This window comes from Odontesthes bonariensis, chromosome 7 (genome assembly GCF_027942865.1).
Source record: "Odontesthes bonariensis isolate fOdoBon6 chromosome 7, fOdoBon6.hap1, whole genome shotgun sequence".
Taxonomy (NCBI): domain Eukaryota; kingdom Metazoa; phylum Chordata; class Actinopteri; order Atheriniformes; family Atherinopsidae; genus Odontesthes; species Odontesthes bonariensis.
Window position 1 is genome coordinate 28,566,892 of NC_134512.1, and position 22,237 is coordinate 28,589,128.

The 22,237-nt window shown below is 39.8% G+C and overlaps 2 protein-coding genes and 1 non-coding gene across 3 annotated transcripts in view; all 3 read left to right on the forward strand.

Moving 5' to 3' along the window:
• pik3c2a (phosphatidylinositol-4-phosphate 3-kinase, catalytic subunit type 2 alpha) overlaps positions 1-16,080 on the forward strand; it is a 45,111-nt gene extending 29,031 nt beyond the window's left edge. The window contains exons 12-33 of the mRNA XM_075470445.1: positions 1,588-1,710; positions 1,813-1,980; positions 2,218-2,335; positions 3,201-3,343; positions 4,823-5,014; positions 5,160-5,253; positions 5,394-5,488; positions 5,991-6,171; positions 6,261-6,365; positions 6,961-7,053; positions 7,342-7,471; positions 7,778-7,914; positions 8,429-8,598; positions 8,942-9,098; positions 11,663-11,772; positions 12,163-12,370; positions 12,481-12,605; positions 12,895-13,012; positions 13,100-13,181; positions 13,565-13,671; positions 13,791-13,916; positions 14,101-16,080. Coding sequence (XP_075326560.1) covers positions 1,588-1,710; positions 1,813-1,980; positions 2,218-2,335; positions 3,201-3,343; positions 4,823-5,014; positions 5,160-5,253; positions 5,394-5,488; positions 5,991-6,171; positions 6,261-6,365; positions 6,961-7,053; positions 7,342-7,471; positions 7,778-7,914; positions 8,429-8,598; positions 8,942-9,098; positions 11,663-11,772; positions 12,163-12,370; positions 12,481-12,605; positions 12,895-13,012; positions 13,100-13,181; positions 13,565-13,671; positions 13,791-13,916; positions 14,101-14,283 — 2,965 coding nt within the window. The 3' untranslated portion in view covers positions 14,284-16,080. The remainder of the gene's footprint in view (positions 1-1,587; positions 1,711-1,812; positions 1,981-2,217; positions 2,336-3,200; positions 3,344-4,822; positions 5,015-5,159; positions 5,254-5,393; positions 5,489-5,990; positions 6,172-6,260; positions 6,366-6,960; positions 7,054-7,341; positions 7,472-7,777; positions 7,915-8,428; positions 8,599-8,941; positions 9,099-11,662; positions 11,773-12,162; positions 12,371-12,480; positions 12,606-12,894; positions 13,013-13,099; positions 13,182-13,564; positions 13,672-13,790; positions 13,917-14,100) is intronic.
• A 1,882-nt stretch (positions 16,081-17,962) lies between these two features.
• Positions 17,963-22,228, forward strand: rps13 (ribosomal protein S13). The gene is made up of 6 exons (XM_075470450.1): positions 17,963-18,022; positions 18,554-18,602; positions 18,689-18,767; positions 21,147-21,316; positions 21,528-21,628; positions 22,154-22,228. Exons 1-6 carry the CDS (start codon positions 18,000-18,002, stop codon positions 22,185-22,187), a joined length of 456 nt encoding a protein of 151 aa, XP_075326565.1. The 5' UTR covers positions 17,963-17,999; the 3' UTR covers positions 22,188-22,228.
• Positions 21,810-21,940, forward strand: LOC142384949 (small nucleolar RNA SNORA19). Its single transcript, XR_012770137.1, has one exon. It is a non-coding gene; the product is annotated as a small nucleolar RNA SNORA19 (small nucleolar RNA).
• Positions 22,229-22,237: the final 9 nt, after the last annotated feature.

Genomic DNA, 22,237 nt, shown 5'->3' on the forward strand with positions numbered 1-22,237 from the left:
TCTTACAGTTGGAAAATGAAGTTCAAAAGCCATTTTAGTCTCTGAATGAAGTTTTCCTCACTGCGGTTTTATAGGATTTTTGTTTTATTGCTGAGGCATAATCGATATGTGCAGTGCATCTATGGTCAAGCCCAAATAAGACTTTTTGTTGTGAAGATGCGAAGGTCTGATTAAAACTAAGCAGTGTAAAATTAACAAAAGAAAAAGATATAGAAATTGTAACCCTGGCTGTGAGATGCCTTCTTCCATGGTAATTTTCTGGTCAGCCATTAAGGCCCACGTAAAAAGAGGCACTGCTTAATAGTAGGCCTATTTACTCTGGCACGGCCTCTTCCAGCAGCTATTTTAAGCCAGCAGCAAATACTGCTGCAGTGACATGTCATACCAAAAACGCCTCAAAAAATATTTAGCTCTTCTCAACCCAAAGCCTGAGGGGAGTTCAGTATTTTCCTACCCAGATAAGTAGCAGTGCATATGCGTTGTGGTGTTGTTGTTATTATAATGCTGGCTTATTGAGGTCCGAGCATTTGGCATTGCTGTGGCTCGTGTGTCATCCATCTGGAGCCTCAGTAGAAGCCTAAGCGTTGCCAGCATATGAGACACCAGGAGTGGTGGCGGTGGTGCTGCCAACGCAGATGGCACGGAGCAGTGGATTCGGCAGGTTGTAGTGTAAAATGTGTGTCCAATCTTCTTTTGTTTTCACTCTCTACTCACATATACGTGTCTAGCATAATTAAAGCAGAGGTTACTTTTGGATTTATGGAACTAAAAACTTGGGTTTTATGGCATCGCATCTGGAAGTAGAAAAACTCTTTGAATCTACACAACAAAACATGCATCATTAATGTCTTTTTAAATGAGAGATTTGTGTAAATTAGTAATACATAGGCATGGTTCAAGTCCAAGAACTATGTATAGTTGGAATCATTTGGTGTTGATAGATGGCCCCGTCACACAGATGTTTTCAATTGTTGCCTGATTAACTGCTTTTATGGTCTTGAGTGTTTTGACCCACTGAGCTGACATCTCCCACAGTGACGTATATGACGTTTGCCTTGAGACATTTTCTTCACAGTGCAGTTAATGTGCAAAAAGCAGGTGCAACTAATAACATCCATCATCGTTATTCCTTTTAAATGTGCTGTTAAAGGGGCTTGCTGTATTGTTTATGTCGGTTTGCTGACATGACTAACTGGCTTTTAAATAGAAGTGAGATATAATCTAATTGATTCCACCCATGAATTTATTTTCTGCTAAACTCTTTGCTATGAAAAAACAGGTTTCTTAGGTGTGATTTCCTGGCATGAATGCCTCTGTGTTTAAATTTGCACAATTGTGTGACTAAGAAGAAATTTGTAATCTGTTGTTGTTAAAGGTACACCTATTACTTGTTTAGTGCTGCCTGATTTAGATCTCTTTTCAGCCCTGCGAGGGCAGATGCAAAATAGCCAACCTGTATAATCACCTCTGATTTGTCTCTAGGCAATACATTTCACCCCCAGTAGAAATGATCCTAAACTGTTTACAGTATATGGGCTGCTTTTATCCAAAATAATGAATTACTCCTCATTCATTGTGTTGTTTCAGTTACGAGAAGTACTTCCTGGTGTGTTCCCTTACCCATAATGGGAAGAACCTGTTCAAACCAGTCCAGTCCAAGAGAGTGGGCACATACAAAAGCTTCTTCTACCACATCAAATGGGACGAATTGTATGTCCTGTCCTTTCCCTTCCTCTTAATCTATTCGTCATTCAACATTTGTTCTAGATTGCCAAGTTTACTGTCCCTATGTGCTATCCTTTTCTCTCCAAGGATGAATTTCCCCATAGCAATAGCTGTGCTCCCACTAGAGTCCACACTGAGCCTGACTCTGTTCGGGGTGCTGAACCAGAATGCCAGCGGCTCCCCCGACTCCAACAAACAGAGGAAAGGTCCTGAGCTTCTTGGCAAAGTCTCTTTGCCCCTTTTTGATTTCAGAGGGTAAGGAGAGAGGAACAGCCAGTTGATGCTGTGCTTCAAGCTGTGTATTTCACCTGTTTCATACATTATAACTGGCGTTACAATCAATATAATTAAGTTTCTTATCACTAAAAGTAAGGAATCCATATTTTTTTAAATCTATATACATGTAAAACAACTCTAACAGTGTCACTAACAAGAGTATTGCTTGCCCTTAATGTGTTTGTCCATGTTTTTAAGTACTGACTGTGTTTACAGAGTGCTTGCGCGAGGCACCAGGCTGTTGTGTCTGTGGACATGTGCACAGGGAGCAGCTGCTGCTGCTGGTCCTACAGTCAGCCGCAAGAGGGTATCTGCAGAGAGAATTGTACTTCAGGTTGGTATAAACAGTATAATTTTGTTGATATCATGAGATGCACAAATTGTGGCAACTGCTCAGAACGTGAATCACTGCGTCTTCGATACAGTTCACTCTGTAAGTACTTGGACATCAACACCCTTTTTTTTTCCCCCTTCGGCTGCGTAATTGAGAACAGTTTGTTTGAATCAGTATAATGGGTTACTGCAGTACAACGCCAAGGTTCTGCTTTCATTCAAACGGGTTTACATCAGCATCGTAAATGTTGTGCGTTAGATGTAGTTCTTTTAAAAGACGATTCCTACAGTGAAGCGTTCGAACTGAATTGGATGTACATGAAGCCAAACTAGGTCATCAAGTTCAAGAATTTGTTGAAAGTCCTTTGCTTTAGTTGTGGTTCTCTGCTCTTTTAGTCTGATCTCACGGTGAAACCATCAATAAATGCCAGTGTGTGGCTTCCAGTGGCAGCCTCACATGCGCGCACCATAACAGAACCATTGCTAACCGATGAAGTGGTTAATGCTTTGGGTCATGCATGTTGTTTTTTTTATCTCTAGATTTTCCTTTTTTTTTTTTTTTTTTTTCCCTTCCGTTATTTTGATGGAGGTTTGTTTTGCTGCTCAGTAAATCCTCGCTTCACTGTCGGCCCATTCCTCCACCCTTACATCTCCCTCACTGTCTGATGTAAACCCAATTCATTCTTAATTAACGTATGTCTGTAATGAACAAGAGCAACAATGCCTCGAGAAATCTCCCTGTACTCTAACTTTTGTCTTTGGGGTAACAAATAATTTGTTGTTAGTTGTGCCCTAAGGTAGTTGTGTTTTCTTGATTTAAACTTTGGTTAGAAGAATAAACTGATCCCAGTTCTGGTATTCATCAGGTGGATTTCCCCGACTCAGCAGTGGATGTTTTATATGTTGGACCCAAGGAGGCCCCCAGCCCTGAGCCCCACACGCTGGAGGAGCTGGACCCAGACCTTCGACGCAAGCTAGAGAAAATCTGCAGCCGAGCTTCCAATTTTGGGTTCGGAAATCATCCATCCACCCATGTTTTTGAAACTGTGAATGTGGCGATTAACGTTTCAGCACTTTTTTTTCTCTTTTATGATATCAGCTTCATAAACTTGTGAGGGCAAATTTGGTTGGCAGGAATGACTTCAGTTTAAGCACTGATATCAGCTAAAGCTGCTAGAAGTGGGGATTCTCAGCCTGATGTGCGAAACAGATGTGCTACTTGTGTGAATACAAGAGACTTGAAGCAACTGCTGGATAGTAAAACTTCTCCAATTTCAACTGAAATGTCTCCAAAATGAAACAGCACTTTATATTGAACTTTTCCTCTCAACATACCTACATGTTGGTTGGTTTTGTACTAGAATTCTAGTGCTTAGCAGTATTAGATTTGTATCTACACATGCACAGAAGCAACCTTACTACTTATGTTTACCAGCAGGCAGCTTTTTTTTGGCTTTCTCTCTGGCCTAAATCCCCTGGACTTACTAGGTCTGAGAAGAGATTTTAAAGGATGTGGCTGGCTTTGCCAGCCTCAGTTCCCCATCAACGCCTGTATGTTGTCTGTTCTGGTGTGTCTGCTTTCGTCCAGCTGCTCTGAGCCCAGCTTAATGCTCTTTTATGCCTGCCGCCAGCCAAATCTCTTCTCCACACTGCCAACGTCCATGAGACTCAATAGCACAGAGCTCTCACTCACTGGGCTCTCGCCGCCTGTTCTCTGTTCGCTCCATTCATTTCTCCAGCTTCAGTGGGCCCACAACTTGTGAAGCTTTAAGTGACGTGTTTTTTCTTGATAGGGACTCGATCCTTGAGGTAGACATTTTCATTTACTAGCATAAGATCGGGTCAGTTTCAGGTAGGAATTCAGTCGCTGAGGTTTTTTTTTTTTTTTTAATCCAAAAAGTGAGCTGGCAATGTCCTCTAACAGAATTAAATTATACAGACTTGGATTTGTTCAACAGTTGGAAAGAAATGTAGTTTTTTTTTTTTTTTTGGTTTAGCCAGTTTCCAGTGTTGAGGAACTCCAGTCAAACAATTATAATTGTACTATTGAAACGGTATCAGAAAAGGTTATCTGAGCATGTTGGGTCTTATAAAAAGTTTAAGTTATATAAAAATACTCATGTTGTTAAACTGTCTTGAATGATTAGTCTGTTGTTGGGGATCATCACAAGAAGTGGGGTTGTTTTCCTATTTTTCTCATTTAAAATTGCAAACACATTACCACATTCTTTGTAACATGTGGGAATAAGTATTCGACATTGTTGATCCTGCCCGATTAACTCTGTGTTCCAAAATACATTTCTAACAGTCTTTTAGTTTATTTTCACAGTGATGAATCTGAAAAATTACCCTTAAAAGACGAACACTTTTAAGTGTTTAGATTAGGAAGCAATCCAGTTAAATTATGCTCAACTCTAATAATTTTTTTTTCCTTTTCGCGACTGCCATCTTAATGATCTTCCTTGTCCTTTCCGCTTTATTCCTGCAGGCTGAAGCGATCCGATCACCAGCTCCTGTGGGACCATCGGCTCCACTGTCGGAGGGACCACCCCAGCAGCCTCCCCAAGGCGTTGGCCAGCGCGCCCAGCTGGGACTGGGCCAGCATGGCTCACATCCACTCCCTGCTGCACCACTGGCCCGCCCTGCCTCCCGTCACTGCGCTGGAGCTGCTTGACTCAAAGTATGTACTGTGCTCAGTACTTGCACATGAACAGTGTACTGTTTTTTTTTTCTTTTTTACCATGGTAGTACAGTGTGGTATTTGTACAATGTTTGTGTTTGTTTTTTGTAAGTGCAACACAGCAAACACTTGACTGTTTGTGTAGGTTTGCAGATACTGAGGTGAGAAACGTGGCTGTTGGTTGGATTGAGGAGAGCAGTGATGATGAGCTGGCTGACTATCTGCCACAGCTAGTACAGGTATGATTAACAGTGCAAAAGTACCTACATTGCATATATTTTTCAAGTCATCTGTAATTTTTATGGAATTAAACCAAAACTTCTCGTTTTTATCCACAACTTCAATTCAAATATCCTTTTTATTGTATTGTTTCCTCCAGGCGTTGAAGTTTGAGTGTCACCTTAAGAACGCCCTCGTCGTGTTCCTGCTATCCAGAGCACAAGGCAACATTAACATAGCCCACTACCTCTACTGGTGAGTCAGGAGCAGAACTGAAACACCAACCAACCAACAAATTCTTAAGTTAATGGATTGGCTTCCAGGACATATTTGAACTTCTTTCAGGAAGTAATTGGCTCTTAATCACGAAAAAGAATGCTGTAATGGTAGATGTGTTTACATAGCTTTTTATAGCCTTATTTATCAAACCTTAGATGTTAATCTTAATAATCCATAAAAAAACAGAGATGTTCTTTAGGGCCTTTTTTCTGTGACTTATTTCCCATTTGAAATCTTTAACTTCTCCAGACATCTTTTTATATTAGCAGGACTGAGGCTGTCAGAGTTGAGCGTGCAGTAATTGTTGGCTTTGTGTTGAGTTCAAATCCAGACACCAAACCAAGTTGAGGCCGAATGAACAAAAATGCATTATTTTTACCTGCAGGACAAGTATTTTAATGCTGATAAAGCCTTAAAGCATGAGGATAAATGGAATGAAAGTGGCCCTTAAATGTTGTGATGTATGTAATGGCGGCAGGTTGCTAAAGGATGCTGTGCAGGATCCTACCTGGGGACGGCGCTATGAGCGGGTGCTGGGTGCCCTGCTGTGTCTGTGTGGAGGTAAACTAAGGGCGGAGCTGGAGAAACAGACTCACCTGGTCACTCTGCTGGGAGCCGTGGCTGAGAGGGTCAGACAGGCTGGGGGATCTACGCGACAGGTGAGTCTGTGTGTGTGTGCTCTTGTGTTCATGGCCATATTATATTTGGTTCTAATTCTGTGTGCCGGGTTTCACATTTTTGTGTTTAGGTAGCACTGCAAGACGGCCTGGAAAATGTTCAGAACTTCTTCCAGAGGAACAGCTGCAGACTGCCCCTGAGCCCCAGTCTGGTGGCCAAGGAGCTAAACATCAAGGTGTGACACACTCTCGCTACCGATAATGAAAAGAAAGCATGGTTTTTACAATGGTCATTTGTTCTTTATAATTAAGTACACAAAGAATTGGCTATATTGGATTATTCATATGAGCACTGAATAGAAAAACACATTTGACGAAGAGGAGGAGAGGAAAACTTTGATTGAGCTGAACTTTTATGCAGCAAAAATGGAACAACCACTTTAATAGAACCTTTGAGGTAGAAACCACCAGGGAAATAAACTCATTATGCAACAGTTTCAGTGGATTATTAAGCCCATGCACGCATACACTCATGTATTCCTCATTTTACTTTCAAACAGACATGAATTGTCTTGAATGGTAGATTCCTAACATCTTTGTGTGCTACATCTTTACTTGGCACAAAACGAAATTGTGGGAGTTAAACATCTTCTAATTAGACACCAAGGATTGTGTCGAGTTAATACACCGAGCTCCCTTTGTGGCTCAGCTGTCTGCAGGCTTTATAGAGGCAGTTACACTTTAACTGGTAATTGGGTATAGACTTCTATAACACTCAACACTCATGCATCCTTTTAAAGATAAGATCACATTGCTTGTGTTTGTGTGCAGGCCTGTTCTTTCTTCAACTCCAATGCGGTTCCCCTCAAGCTGGCCCTGGTCAACACTGACCCACTGGGAGAGGAGATCAATGTCATGTTTAAGGTACCCTACATAAGCACTACAAAAGAAAGGTCAAATTTACCCAATAATCGGTCATTCAAACAATACCTACAAACTGGTTTGGTGTGTCTGTCACACACATGCTCTGCTAGTTTAAGCCAGGGAGTTGTCATCAAGTACACAGCCTGTAGTAACAAACAGTTCTTTGCTTTGCTTGCCTCTCATTAAAGAACTGCACCCCCTGGTGGCAGAAGTAGAATCCAACTAATTTCAACAATAGTCCGGGGTGCGTACGTTATATGCCACTGTGCTTGCCTGTTTATGCATCAGGTGGGAGAAGACCTGAGGCAGGACATGCTGGCTCTTCAGATGATTCGCATCATGGACCGCATCTGGCTGCAGGAGGGGCTGGACCTCCGCATTGTCAACTTCAAATGCATCTCCACTGGCAAGGACAAAGGTATCTGACAAACGCACACAGGCACCATCTGTCAAATTTTAAATGTACCTTTATATTATGAGCAAAGCATAGATATTTTGATGAGGAACACAACCTTTAGAAAGCACGCTTTTGCAAAGTGGCGCTGACAAAAGTCATGCAAAGAATCCCACCATGTATCCAAACTGTTAAAACTGCCTACCGACAGCAGTTTTTCTAACCATAACAGTGTGATTGTCGAACATGTGTTGCTCACTGTCATGGGCAGGTTATGACTTTCTGGTCATCCTTAGCCTGCGCTGTCAGTGAAAGACATTTTATTTTCAGGTATGGTGGAGCTGGTGCCGTCCTCTGACACGCTGAGAAAGATTCAGGTGGAATACGGCGTCACTGGATCCTTTAAGGACAAACCACTGGCAGAGTGGCTCCGCAAGTACAACCCAGCTGAAGACGAATATGAGAAGGTAAACACAAAGGATACGAATGCACTTGTTGAAGTTAAGTTAAAGGAGAATAGTTGTGAAACTACCACATTAAAGACAAAAGTTCTTGAAGTTTGAAGTGTAAGTGTTCATAATGTTCTTGTGTCAGATTCCTTTTCAAAAACATATTGTGGTGTGGAAAAAAGCCATTCTGTTTCTTTTGACAAAAGCACACACTTGATTTGCTGTTAAACTTTATTGCATGTGTCAAACCGTGTCAAGTTTGACCTTATAAGTGTGAAACATCGCTGACCTATGACCCTAAACTTTTACTGTAGAAAGTCTGACCCTGAACTCTCGCAGTTTGCCAAAGCCTACACAATACTTTTGATATTCCCTGAAGAAAGCAATATACTCTCTTTCTAGTTCCAAACATTTAAAGCCGTTTTATTTTAGCCCTTCCTGACATATCAAGCCATCATAACAGAACATTATTGCAGTTCTTGGTTTGCAGCCAGTCTAAAGGTACCTTCCTATCTCACCTTAATCTTTCTAGGCGTCCGAGAACTTCATCTACTCCTGTGCTGGGTGCTGCGTTGCAACCTACGTACTTGGCATCTGTGATCGTCATAACGATAACATCATGCTGCGTTCCACTGGTCACATGTTTCACATCGACTTTGGGAAGTTCCTGGGCCATGCCCAGATGTTTGGCAGTTTCAAAAGGTGATGACAAGATCATATCCATACATGTGTGAGTCAGATCGAAAATGCTTCGGTGTGCTGTTCGGGTTTAAAGGTTTCCCATAAACGTGGAGCAGGATGTTGATTGCTGTCTTATTCGTTTTTTATCACTATGTTGTTATCAGAGTGTAGTTTAAAGGTCCTGTGTCAGCTGATTGCAACAGGAAATACTATTGCGAAATTACGATATGTCCTCTTCAAATTGTTTCCCGTTCATTATAGAGAATTTAAAACCAGCTATCCATCCACAAGTCTTTTTCTGTTACTTTTTGGGCAGCCAACTTTTAGAAGCTAGATTAAAACTTCCCTCCTCCTTCCCCATCAGAGACCGAGCTCCGTTCGTATTGACCTCTGACATGGCGTACGTCATTAACGGAGGGGAGCGTCCCACCAGTCGCTTCCAGCTGTTTGTAGACCTGTGCTGCCAGGCCTACAACCTCATCCGCAAGCATTCCGGGCTTTTCCTCAACCTGCTGTCTCTGGTGAGACAGAACACACGCTCGCTCACACACACACACACACACACACACACACACACACACACACACACACACACACACACACACACACAGACACACACACAGACACACACTGGCAAAGTTTCTACTTTCTTTTCATTTGCATCTACAAGAGCCAGAATAATAACTATGCTACAAAGGAGCAGTTGTGCCTTCATAACATAATAAATCAACCTGTCTCTTTTTATAAATTATATTATAGTACAGCTGACTTTTAGGTGTTATGAAAAGAATAAATAAATTAAATAAGTAGGGCTGGGCGCGTTAACTCGTTATTATCGCGTTGACTCGTTAATTATTTAACGCCAATAAATATTTTATCGCGCATTAACGCAGGTTGTATTTATTCATTAAATTTTTTTTTTTTTAAATTAAATTATTATTATTTATTTTTTTTAATTAATAACAATAATAATAAATTATGCCAGAGACGACACGCAGCACAGGGCCGTCCGATGCGGAACTCGAACCGGGGCCAGCTGCAGCGAGGACTATAGCCTCTTGTACATGGGGCGCCTGCTCAACCCACTATGCCACGGACCACCCCTGTTTTATTATTTATTTTATTATTGTACAAGTCTGTTGCTCACAGGCTTTTATTTTGTAAAAGTCTGTTGCTGTCTGCTGCGGAACCGGAAAAGAAAGTAATCGGCGGATCCACCAAACATGGAGAAGGGTACGGAACTTTTACTCGGTCATTTTCATTTTAAAGTTCTTCCAGACGGCTGAGTCGACAGAACCAAAGTCATCTGTAAACACTGCCAAGTTGAATTGTCTTCTCACCGTAGTAGTTCCAGTCTAAAATCACTTAAACAGGCATGAAAATACCTCACCTCTCGGCGAAATTCGCCGTTTTGGTCCCAAAATAGGTGACTTGTGTGAATCGTGTAGATCCGAAGAGTTCTACACGGGGGGGGGGGGGGGGGGTACATCCACTGACGCATACAAATGGTTACAGCCAATCGAGATTAATAGCTATTAAGAAAATCAAGTTTAGGGCATAACACGTTATCTAGCTCATGACGGCTGCAGATGTTGTTACCTGCTAGCCTGCTTTTGCGAGACGAGTGATATGGAAACTAAGCTCAGTGGTGTTGAATGGAGAAATTCCTTGTTCAAACTGGATGGTTTTAAAAAACAGCAGACTTGATTTGGGCGTTTTTTGATCGTTAGAAAGCCGAGATTGTTTTTTTTTTTTTTTTTTTTTCAACTGAGGAGCTCTCTTGACATGGGTTAAGAACTAGTCACTGTACGCTACAACTTGTCTTGAACACCGTGAGAGCTAGCTAAAGCTCCGGTAGAAATGATTAGCTCCTGTTCGCTCGATATCGTTAATACAGTTAGTGTCAAGCTTGTTTTTAACGCTACGTAACAGAAACACTGGTCGCTAGTAATGTTATTTATTGATTCATTGAAATGTAATGGTTTCAAGCCGCCTAAAAATAGCGAACACCGCCCGTCTCGCTCTAAATTAAACACCAGGGTGAAATGATATCTGGTAGTCCAGTGGTTAGTTCTACCCAAATGTGAGAAACAGTGATTGGCCATTCTATTTGCTCTCAAAAGTGCTAGTGTTATGACACCACACAACTAATCTAAATTAAGAGTGACATTTACTTACGACCAATTACTGTTCTGACATCTGGATAACAATGTTACAGAAACCAGCTCTTCTTTTAACACTGGCCCAATGGTGGTAAATTTAAGCTTAGTGTGGCTGGTAGAAAAGAAAACGTACTAGCCATTTTGTGTTTGGCTAGTAACATTAATATCTTCTTGTCATTTTGGGTGGTGGTGAAAAAAGTTAATTTTGAGCCCTGTTTACAGTTAATACTGATGTTCCATTTGAACTAACACAAAATATTCTTGCAGGATGAGTGTATTAACAGAGGAGGATGCTGCAGCTGTGAAGCAGATAGACTCAGGGATCAAGTGCAGCTGGAGATGGGCTTGGGTCAAACTTGAGGGAAAGGTTTGCGTGAAGGGGCAGGAGGTGTCCTTCAACATAGTGAAACGTGTTCAGTGAAACAGTGTTCAGTGAAACAGTGTTAGTGAACAAAGCTCGTCATACCCCGCCCCCTGGGCCGCGCGCGCGCTCTTCTCACCTTTTTAACCCCTGACCCATTTTCATGCCTGCTTAAAGGCAAAACACACAATTGATAGCAGCAGGCTTCTACATAAAAACTACATAAAGATGCTGATGTTAAAAGTGTGTTTGCACAACAAATGTTATGGCACTTTCATTCATATGGCAGCACATTTAAAATAAAACTAAATGCTAAAAGCTATGCACTACTTTTTAATTAATTTCTGGATTTTGCGTACAAATGCGATTAATCGTGATTAATCAGGGAAATCATGTGATTAATTAGATTAAAAATTTGAATCGTTGCCCAGCCCTAGAAATGAGTAAAGAATTGCTTGTAGTTGCACAGGTGCGTGTGTAGGCAATATTTTAAATAATTAAAGGAAATCTATTTTAGCTTGTACATTAATCGCTTTAAATGTATGTGGTCTGTTTGTCGTAGATGATGTCATCGGGCCTCCCAGAACTGACAGGTTCTCAGGATCTAAAGTATGTGTTTGATGCCCTGCAGCCCCACAACACAGACGCTGAGGCTACCATTTTCTTCACAAGGTAAATACATTAACTTCTGCTCTCACAGCAGTGACGCACAGAAATCCCTTTCTGCTCCCGTCTATGTTAGGGGGGAAAAAACAACTGTTCCGATCAGCTTTAACAAAATGTTGCTGTTCTGAAGTAGTTCCACATGTACAGCTGTTATTTTGGACAAATCCTCTATTTTCAGTCGCGGTTAAGGGGGAATTTTTTTTTTTTGCCCACTGAAAAATCCACCAGATGGCAGAATTGGTGTAGAGGGGAGAGAAGAACAAGGGCTGTCTCACATTACAGCACAAAAAAAAAAAAACGGTTTTCAAAACACATATCGCAATACAAATATGTTACATTGATGGGTGTTTTTGATGGGTGTCTTATTTCCCCGATGTTTTCTTCTTTCTGTCACAGGCTGATAGAGTCCAGTCTGGGAAGTGTGGCCACCAAATTCAATTTCTTCATCCACAACCTCGCCCAGCTGCGATTTTCAGGCCTTCCGGCCAATGATGAGCCAATCCTGTCTTTCTCCCCAAAGACGTACACTCTGAAGCAGGAGGGACGCATCGTCCATGCCTCCATCTTCTCCTTCCAGAAGAGATACAACCCTGATAAGCACTATGTGAGCCTTTGATTCTTGTCTTTGTATTTTAATGTGCCGGCTCATATCTGGATTGAACGGGATTGCATTAAACCAGATTGCGTGATTGTCTCCCCGTCCTCTCTGTGCAGACCTACGTGGTGAGGATCCTCAGGGAAGGTCAGAATGAGCCACAGTTTGTCTTCCGCACTTTTGACGAGTTTCAGGAGTTCCACAATAAACTAACCATTGTTTTTCCTCTCTGGAGGCTGCCTGGGTAGGAGATCACCTTTATTTATACACCTCAATGTGTTTAAATCCTCTAATTACCCTTAATCCTCTTAATAGAAAACTGTAACAAAGTGACTTTGACTCAAACTGACAAGTCAGCTACTTGTTTTGGGGGGAAATCATTTTCATCCTCAGCTAGCTTTATAACTCATTCTCCCAAACTACAATCAAGCTCTTTTTCAAATAATTAGTTGGCGCTTTTTATCAGTCATATGTGCAGCTAGAGTTTAACGAAATGGATCCGATAAATACCTCAAATTTCTATCGCTCTGTAGTTTCCCAAACAAAATGGTGCTTGGTCGCACCCACATTAAGGAAGTGGCAGCCAAGAGAAAGCTGGAGCTCAACAGCTACGTGCACAACCTGATGAGAAGCTCCACAGAGGTCACTGAGGTACAAACACACACACTCGGTGTAAGAATGCTGAAATGTTAGTGAGTGGGATCAGGTGATTAAGTAACATCTGTTGTTATATTCTAGTGTGACCTGATCTACACCTTCTTTCATCCAATTGCACGGGATGATAAGACAGAGGGTTTAGACACCACGCCCAAAGCACCGGGTAAATACTTGAGCTTCTCATTTCCATTCTTCAGATGTTTTGCATCCCATTCTACCTGATTTTAGTTGTAGTATTGTAGTATTCCTCTAATCGTTTTGTCAACAGACACACTATTAAAGAGGTTGGCTGTAGCTAAAGGGGTTAGAGGGGTTCTTCTTTCAATCAGAATGTCGTTGGACAAGACACTGAACCCCTTGTTTCCCCTCAATATGTTTCTTGCTTGTACGTAGCTTTGGATAAAAGCGTCTGCTACATGATTTAAATACAAATGACAACTATAAAAGCAACATCCTGGAGCAAAAACTGATTTTTCTTACCAGACATTTTGAGTGAGATGCCTTTGTCTACTCTTGAGTGAGATGTGTGGTATCTGACTGTTTCAGAGCCTCCACTGAGTCCCACTTCAGGTCGGGTGGAAGGAGAAGTGAAGCTCTCAATTTCCTACAGGAATAGCACTCTCTTCATCATGGTTATGCACATCAGAGACCTGGTAAACTCAACAATTCTAAACTAGACCTCCTGAGATACTGATTTTTCGCAGGTTTATGCTGTTTCATTCTTCGTTTGATCATCTGTTGTCCTGCTAATAAACCATGTCCACCGCTAAAGGTTTCTGAAGATGGAACGGATCCCAACCCGTATGTGAAAACCTACCTGCTTCCAGATCCACACAAGACTTCCAAACGCAAGACAAAGATCACCAGAAAAACCAGGAACCCCACTTTCAATGAGATGGTAAGAGAACGCTGTGGTTGCCCACGTTCAGACGCTTTTAATGCGTTTTTTGCTTTTCTAAATGTAAAAATGATTGAATAGGAGGTTTCATGAGAAAAGTTGTTGTAGTCCACGTCGCATGAGAGAAGAATTTGATTGTTCGGAGCATAAACAAACTCACTCTTCCATCCTCTCTTTCCCTCAGCTGGTGTACAGCGGCTACAGCAAAGAAACACTTGGCCTACGGGAGCTGCAACTGAGTGTGCTTAGCGCTGAGTCGCTGCGGGAGAACTACTTTCTGGGCGGCATCACGCTCAGACTCAAAGACTTTGACCTCAGCAAGGAGACGGTCAAGTGGTACAAACTGACGGCCGTTCCCTACTTCTGACCCCCGCCTGCCTCTGACTCTGCCACCCTGGACAACAACAGATGCATTCAGATCATATGGGAAATGCGACAGACGCGATCTTACTTGAAAACACTGGTCACGTCTGTTTCACTTCACAAAAACGCCACTCCGGAAACTTAAGGGTTTGGAGATGGACCCTGATTTGCTTTGATGAGGGATTTATGACTTCACATTTCAAGAATAAACAGGATTTTGTTTCTTTTTTCGAATTCTAACAAACCAAATTCACCATTTCTTTCACCTGAATCCTGTTGTACTTGATATAATTAAGATCTCACAGCAGGAAATGAAAGTGCTTGTGGCTGAAAACGTCACTAATAGTAACAAATTACATACATGTTGACCTGATTCTGATTAATTTTATCATTAGTTTGCTTATTATTTATCCACAGGTTATTCCCATATGAAACGAATGTTCTCCTCCAGACGCACCCTCTAAGGGCAACAAAGCAGGCCAGCTTACAAGCCGAGAAAAGGGGAACCTGGTCTCTAATTTCACATTTTCTTCCTTCGTCTAAAGCTAATCACGATTGTTTTTGTGACAAACAATCTCTGTTTTCTGTCTCTTTTTCTTTGAGTATAACAAAGAGCTGTAATATTTTGTACATTTTGATATTAGAGGACCAAAACAGATAGCGCTCATTTTTACATTTTCCTTGTTTATTTTCTATATAGACGAATAGGAAACATCAGGTTTTCCTGCTTTGCGGTAAACACTTCTTGGTAGAATAGTCCAACACACCAGATTCGAGGAAATCAATAGTGACGTAACGTTTCACCCAAAATGTGCCAAACTCGATGAAAAGGACCGAAAATCAAACCACTCTCCCGGGAAAGGGAGCAGATCGGCGTGCCTTTGTTTGTTCTCACAATCTCTTTTTAAAGCTCAACTTGGCCTTATTGCTATATGTATATTTTATTAACAATGTGCTATGTCATTATTAAAGAAAAAAAAATTATATTCTATAAAGCTATATCAGTAGTTCTTCCAGCGTGGGTCTGGTGCCAGACTGGAACCATCAAGGTTCTTTGTAACGGTGGAATGTCACTAAATGCACACTACTAGGTCTTTCTCTCATGTTATTACTTGACTGTTTTTCACACAGCACATCTTAAAGGGGAAATTGTATCATAAGTTTGGGAACACACTCTGTCTGTGTTCTAAATAAATATTATGTTCGCCTAATAATGCTGATCAGAAGTCAATTCAGTGGTTCTAAACCGTGATTAAGGAACCAAGTCCCTCCTGGAGTCTGGACATGAGGCTGTTTCAGCTCGGGCAGCAATACCACAGTCACTCGCTGATAGTGGTGTAATGACGCCGTGATATATAACTGGGCACAAAGTCAGCAATAACTGCAAATGATGTCCGGAACCAGTGAGCTTTGATATTTGAGTGAGAAAATGTTCCGGGTGTCAAGAATCAGCAGCTTTGATGTAAAACATCTTCACAAGAAGGGAAAAAAAAAAAAAAGATCCTGTGCAAGAGGTACCTGCTTTCCTCTCCACTTAACTATAAATATAAAGTTGATGTTTAATGAAGAAATTAAAATGAATTTACTAAAAAGGTTTTTAAAGATCTACAAAACAGTAATGTCACGCTATGAATATTAGTGGCTCGATCCGCTCTTTTAGTGACTGTACAAAGAAAGCAAGGAGAGTGTATTAACACGGCCAGTTATTTATTCTTAATTGGTTACCTCTAGCCCGAATGGATCCGTGTGTACTGTAATCCCTCTTTTTCCTAAAACAAAAATAAACGTTTTTTTGAACAAACCTGAAGTGTCACTTTGTGTCTTTGTATGAAATTTGTGGAATGTACTGTAGTTGAATAACATACATTTCACCTTAGTGTGCCTTCTGTTTTTATCTTTCTGTACTAAGAAGTCAACTACGTGGTGTACAGCTGGATGAGGAACATCTCCACGAATTAAGATATGTTTTGTTGTTGAAATAAAGGTTGTGTGTTTTTTTTAGACTTCCCATATGCGTTGAGCTCATTAGTACACAAACCTAACTTGAGGAAAATGTACTTGCAAGCCAAGTTTTTTCTCACTTTAGTGTTGGAAATGGACGTTCCTGTTGAATTGTGAACATTTTATGGTTCAGTATACATACATAGGACCCTTCAGTATGTGGAGCTGGAAGTCAAACTACTCGATGTTTAGCTAGCTCCTCTCGTGCACAAAACTGTGATAATTATTTTCAAACTTTTAACTGTATTAAAAACTATCTTGGATTGGGACCCCTAAACAGGGCATTTTCTAAAGACAAGACAAGTTTGCCCTGTAGAAAAATAAATCAACTATTTCTTATAGTTTTTCTGCATAAAGTTGATGACAGATTTAATATTTTGGTCTAATTAGAATTCCCACACTTGGAATAGAGTGGCCCTTTTCAGGGACTATAAAGAAATAGTTGTACAATAGTCATCCAAATGGCCTTCCAAAGCCGCTTCTACGGAGCTAATAGCCACTTCTCCTTGATCTTGAAAAATACTAGAGTGGCAAAGCCAAGAGGAGCGATTAGGCCTTTGCTCACCCAGAATTTTATAGATTGGCATAATTATTTTAAGCAGTGATAGTATAATTCATGTTTTATTTTTTATGTCTTGAATCAAACTGTCAAATCATAAATAAATAACATAAATTTAAATAGAAAAATACTTTATTCATCACCCAGTGGGGGAAATTCAAAAATATAATATATTATAATATATATATATATATATATATATATATACATATATATATATATATATATATATATATACATATATATATATATATATATACACATATATATATATATATATATACATATATATATATATATATACATATATATATATATATATACATATATATATATATATGTATGTATGTATGTATGTATGTATGTATGTATGTAGTGGCCATTTGTCCATAAAAAACAAATTAAACTTAAACCAAACAAAATCAAAAGGCCACTGATGCACCATGGGGATGTGGTTTAACGCAGGCAAAAGAAGATGAATGTCCAAAAATGAATTCTTGCGTTTTTCTGATGATTTATTTCCAAAACAATAAAAAAAACAAAAGAACAAAGAAAACCTACTGCTCTCTCCCTTTCCCTGGTAAAAACCATTGACCCACCCCAGTGCATGCTGGTACTCCAGGTGCCTACCTACATAAATAGACTCAGGTGCCCAGTGTGACCCAATTAACAAAATATTCAAAACAAATAACTAACAAAGAATATTAGCAAGAAAAATCTAATCTAAATAAAGCACTGAAATGAATCAAATAAAGTTACTCATAATTAGTAAATTAAATTTACAACTAGAACCAAAAAACAAAAGCTAACTCTACAAATAGCTCCTACATTATATATATATATATATGTATATATGTATATATATATGTATATATATATATATATATATATATATATATATATATATATATATATATATATATATATACACATATATATATATCGATGGCATTAAAGTTGGAAAGAAATCTGCTTTAAAGACCTTGTAATGCATTGATTAATTACAATCCATTCCGGTGTATACCATCATCAGTTTGATCATTCCTCAATGATTTTTTTTTTTCTAAACAGGAAACAAGCGTCTCTCTGCGTCATTTCCGGCGCAGGCGCAAAATACCATTTTCTGTCGCGTGTGCGGCCTCTCTTCCTCTACCGCCATCATGGGTCGCATGCACGCTCCCGGGTGAGCTCCCTTTTTGTCGTTTAAAGCTCGATTTAAATTGTGTTTCAGCGGTTTTAGTTGCACAACACAGCTTATAAACATGTTATCCTTGACTGAGGACAAAAAAAAGCTTTCTAATATTTGGTTCCAAAGCGAAAAAAGGAGTTGGATAGACGCACCTTCAAGTGGATGTCTACCTCCAGCTAGCCTGCGTTAGCCAGTTAGCACATTTGCGGTTTACCAGGGACTTGTTCCTTAACTTTAACTTTAACATTAGACTTAATTATAATACATATTTTTCCACTGAACGCATTTTTATTTAATGATATAGTTTCATTAAAGCATTGTAACGTATGCTTTATCACGCGCTCGGTCCCGCTTGCACGCGTGTAAAGTTAACGTTAGCCGGCCTATTTACCTCCAGCTTAACAGATGTTGGAACGTGTTTACTTTATTTATCGTTGGCAGCGGTTGCTTTTGCGTTTTTCTGACCAAACTGTTGGATTGTTTTTAACTCGTCGCATGTGTATTGTTTTTTTTCCCATTTCACAGAAAGGGCTTGTCCCAGTCAGCTTTGCCTTACAGGCGCAGCGTTCCTACTGTGAGTGTACACGAAATGTCTCAACTATGTTTGAGCCACTCTGCGAGTTGATAATCCAAACCTCCTTTTTTTTTTTCTTAAAACAGTGGCTGAAGCTCACATCTGATGATGTTAAAGAGCAGATCTTCAAGCTGGCCAAAAAGGGTCTGACTCCCTCTCAGATTGGTGAGTATTCATATTTGAAAGCAGTTCAGACATACAGGGTGCTTGCGCATGTCTTGAAAGTCTTAATAAGTATGTAATTTTGAAGCACTGTTTTCCAGACCTTGAAAAGTCTTGAATTTTGTGTGAAAGTCTTAATAAAGTATGGAAAATAAGTGTATGGTAGAATTTTACAGTGTGCTCAAAGGTAGGCTATAAAACTATAATTTTACTAACTGGTCACGTACTGTATTAGCCTAATGGGATGAGATGTGAGTGAAGACACTGAATTCTACATACATACATTCATCCATCCATTCATTTTTTTTAATAGTTTTTGTGTACTTGTGATATTCATATTTTGAAACGTTTTCATCAGTAAAAGCATAATTTACTGTGAATAATGCATTTGTTCATTGACTACTAGCCTATAAAAATTAACATTTCTAATAAACATAGTTAGTACAATCTCAACCAATGAAGTAGGCAGTAGACACACAAGTTAACAAGTACATAAAGTTAAGGTCTGGGGGGGGGGTCAGTTTTAAAAAAGTCTGGAATTTTAATTTGGAAAAAGAGCAAGCACCCTGGACATAGAATAAACTTAACTTTCAAAGGTGATTTCTCACCCACTAGATGGAAATAGATGCTGACATTGGACTTAAAATGACAGCAGATATGAGGTATTGGCAAGTACTGCTGACAATAGATGGTCATGCTTTATGGAGTATTACTTTGCCCCTCAGACCGACCTTCAAATCATAAGCATTTGACAAACCAGAGAGTTGGATTGGACTGAAAGGTATGCGGTTGTTAATTTTAGGAAGCAGAATCATTCAAAGGGACCATCACAGACTTATCTGGAGTTGCTCTAACAAGTGACAATATTAATTCGGTATATGAATTTATGGTATTACATTAGAATTTTTGTCATTACTGTGGACACTGATATTACCAATAAGACCATAGCCCTTTCCAGACATGAAATGTGATGGAGCCCAAAGTCTTTTAAAGTGACAGTATGCACTCATACAGACATTGGTGTAACTTTCACCTGAGGACAATGACCCTGCCGTCTGATTTGTGTGCGAGGGAGAAACTGCATCGTGACCAATATATTAACAACTATTCAGCTAAGATTTTCTCTGTTAAATTTGTTATAAACATAATTATTGTTTGTCAGACCAAGTCTGGACTTTATAAATGCGTGAGAGCGTGTTCTTCTCATCGGAATTCTACCAAATCAGGCTTCTCAAAACTGTACTAACTTGCCAAGATAATGTGTTTGGGGATTGTATCGATCAAGCATAAACAAGATACAGATGGACTGAGGCGCTCTGCAAGATCACCATTCAGATATCTTAAATAAAATGTCTGCGGTGCATTTGGGTATACCAACAATTGTACACAGATCTCACATAAAGAAATAAATGGCAGAATGTCTCAGAACATTTTCTCACACAGTTTGCAGTGTCTGACATAGTTGGGTCAATAATTACATTCCCCTTGTGCATTTATGTACTGGGACAAGGAAGGTGGTCTGATTAAATAACCATACTGAGCCTGAATGCTGCAATTCCAACTTGTGGGGTATTGAATTTGATACATAAATCTTATAGTGATACATTATCTATACAGGAGCCTCGTACGATTGATACAAAACGATGGGAGGAAGGAAAATGAATGTTCATACAAAAAAACATACAGGGGCCTTGAGGTAAATGGAAAGCAGTGCTTGCTTGAGGGTGTGCTTTAATTTCATCAGATTCCAAACAAGTTTTTCCTGAATGTAAACTGTCAAACTAAACCGCTGAGCCGCTCGGTCCAGGCAGGACACTTGTTTGGTCAGCAGGTTTCCACCACGTGACAAAACAATGGGTATCGTGGAAAAAGGGTCAGAAAGACAGTGAGACTCTCTGGTCACGGCATACTTGGATGGCATGAAGCTCAACATTACAAAATATTCTGTTCCTGTTAAATGAGTTCCCTTTGTTCTGTATTTTCAGATTTTTTTTTTTCCAAAGTTACTAATAATTGAGTTACTGTTAACATATTTAAAGGCCCCACTACACTGAGTAAAATCTCTTTTCAGATAGAAACTTGTATGGAAGCTGTATTCACTCCAGGATGAAAACTGTTGTACCTCAATAAGCCATGACATTTTAAATCTGATTCGACTGGATCTCATATTTGGTTATGGATCTGTTTTTGAATCTACATTGAGTTTTAAGAAGATTTGTTTTCGCCAGCCATAGACAGTTTGCAGCACCAGTTGCATTTGCTAGGAAATAGTTTATTTTTGTTTGTCAAAGAGCATGCAATGTTTTTGCAGTGACTCATTGAATTCATTGCCCCGGTATCCAGCATCATTGTCAGTTTTATCATGTTTGATACCTTATTTAGGTGTGATTCTGAGGGACTCGCATGGTGTGGCCCAAGTACGTTTTGTCACTGGCAACAAGATCCTGAGGATCCTCAAGTCCAAGGGTCTGGCCCCTGACCTGCCTGAGGATCTCTACCACCTCATCAAGAAGGCCGTAGCAGTCAGGAAGCACCTGGAGAGAAACAGAAAGGTATAGCCGAGCTATAAGACAAAGGTTACAGAATGTTTTACTGAAAAAGAGCCGTTGAAGTGTGGGCCATTACCATTCTTTGTATTTTAATTGATTTGATTCAGTAATGACAGAACATCTGAACCTAACCCTTAATTTATACAGGTGGGTGCTTACTTTATCATTAAACATGTTGCAATCCTGCTAATAACATTGCTGTTGACACTTGCAGGACAAGGACGCCAAGTTCCGCCTGATTCTCATTGAAAGTAGGATCCACAGGCTGGCCCGTTACTACAAGACCAAGAGAGTACTGGCCCCCAACTGGAAGTAGTACGTATTGCAATTCCACTAGAAAAGCTCGCCGTTTTACTGTAGTTTTAAAAATGTCATTAAGCTGGAATAATGTAATTTAGCAAAAAATTCTGACCTTTATTCCTTGTTCTGAAAAATCAACAAACTGACAAAGTTCAGACTTTGTTTTTCTTGTGTGGCACTGCCAGTTGCAACACAAATGCACAAATCATTGTCCTACTCTTCATTATTGTAAGAGTGGGGATATTTCTGTTGTGCTAAATAAAAGATGGAGGTAAATTAGCAGAATGGCTTCTTAGTGCCTTTTCTGCCAGTCCCCTTCACACAATGAAATCATTTAAGGTGTTCTCGGTCTTTATGGAGGAAGTTAGAAGTGAAATGGTGTATGTTCGGTTGTATGCATTCATGGTTAAATGTTCTGATATTTGTTGACACTTTTGCTTCAGGGCAATGAACATATTTGTGTTAAATCATTCTTGGGTTTAAAGTTATTTTACTATAGGTGACTGGGAGTTAACTTCGTTTTTCTCTTTCTGTTTACAGTGAGTCCTCTACAGCCTCTGCTCTGGTGGCATAAACTACACTTTTTGGATTAATAAAACAGTTTAAATTCGGAAATGCTTACTT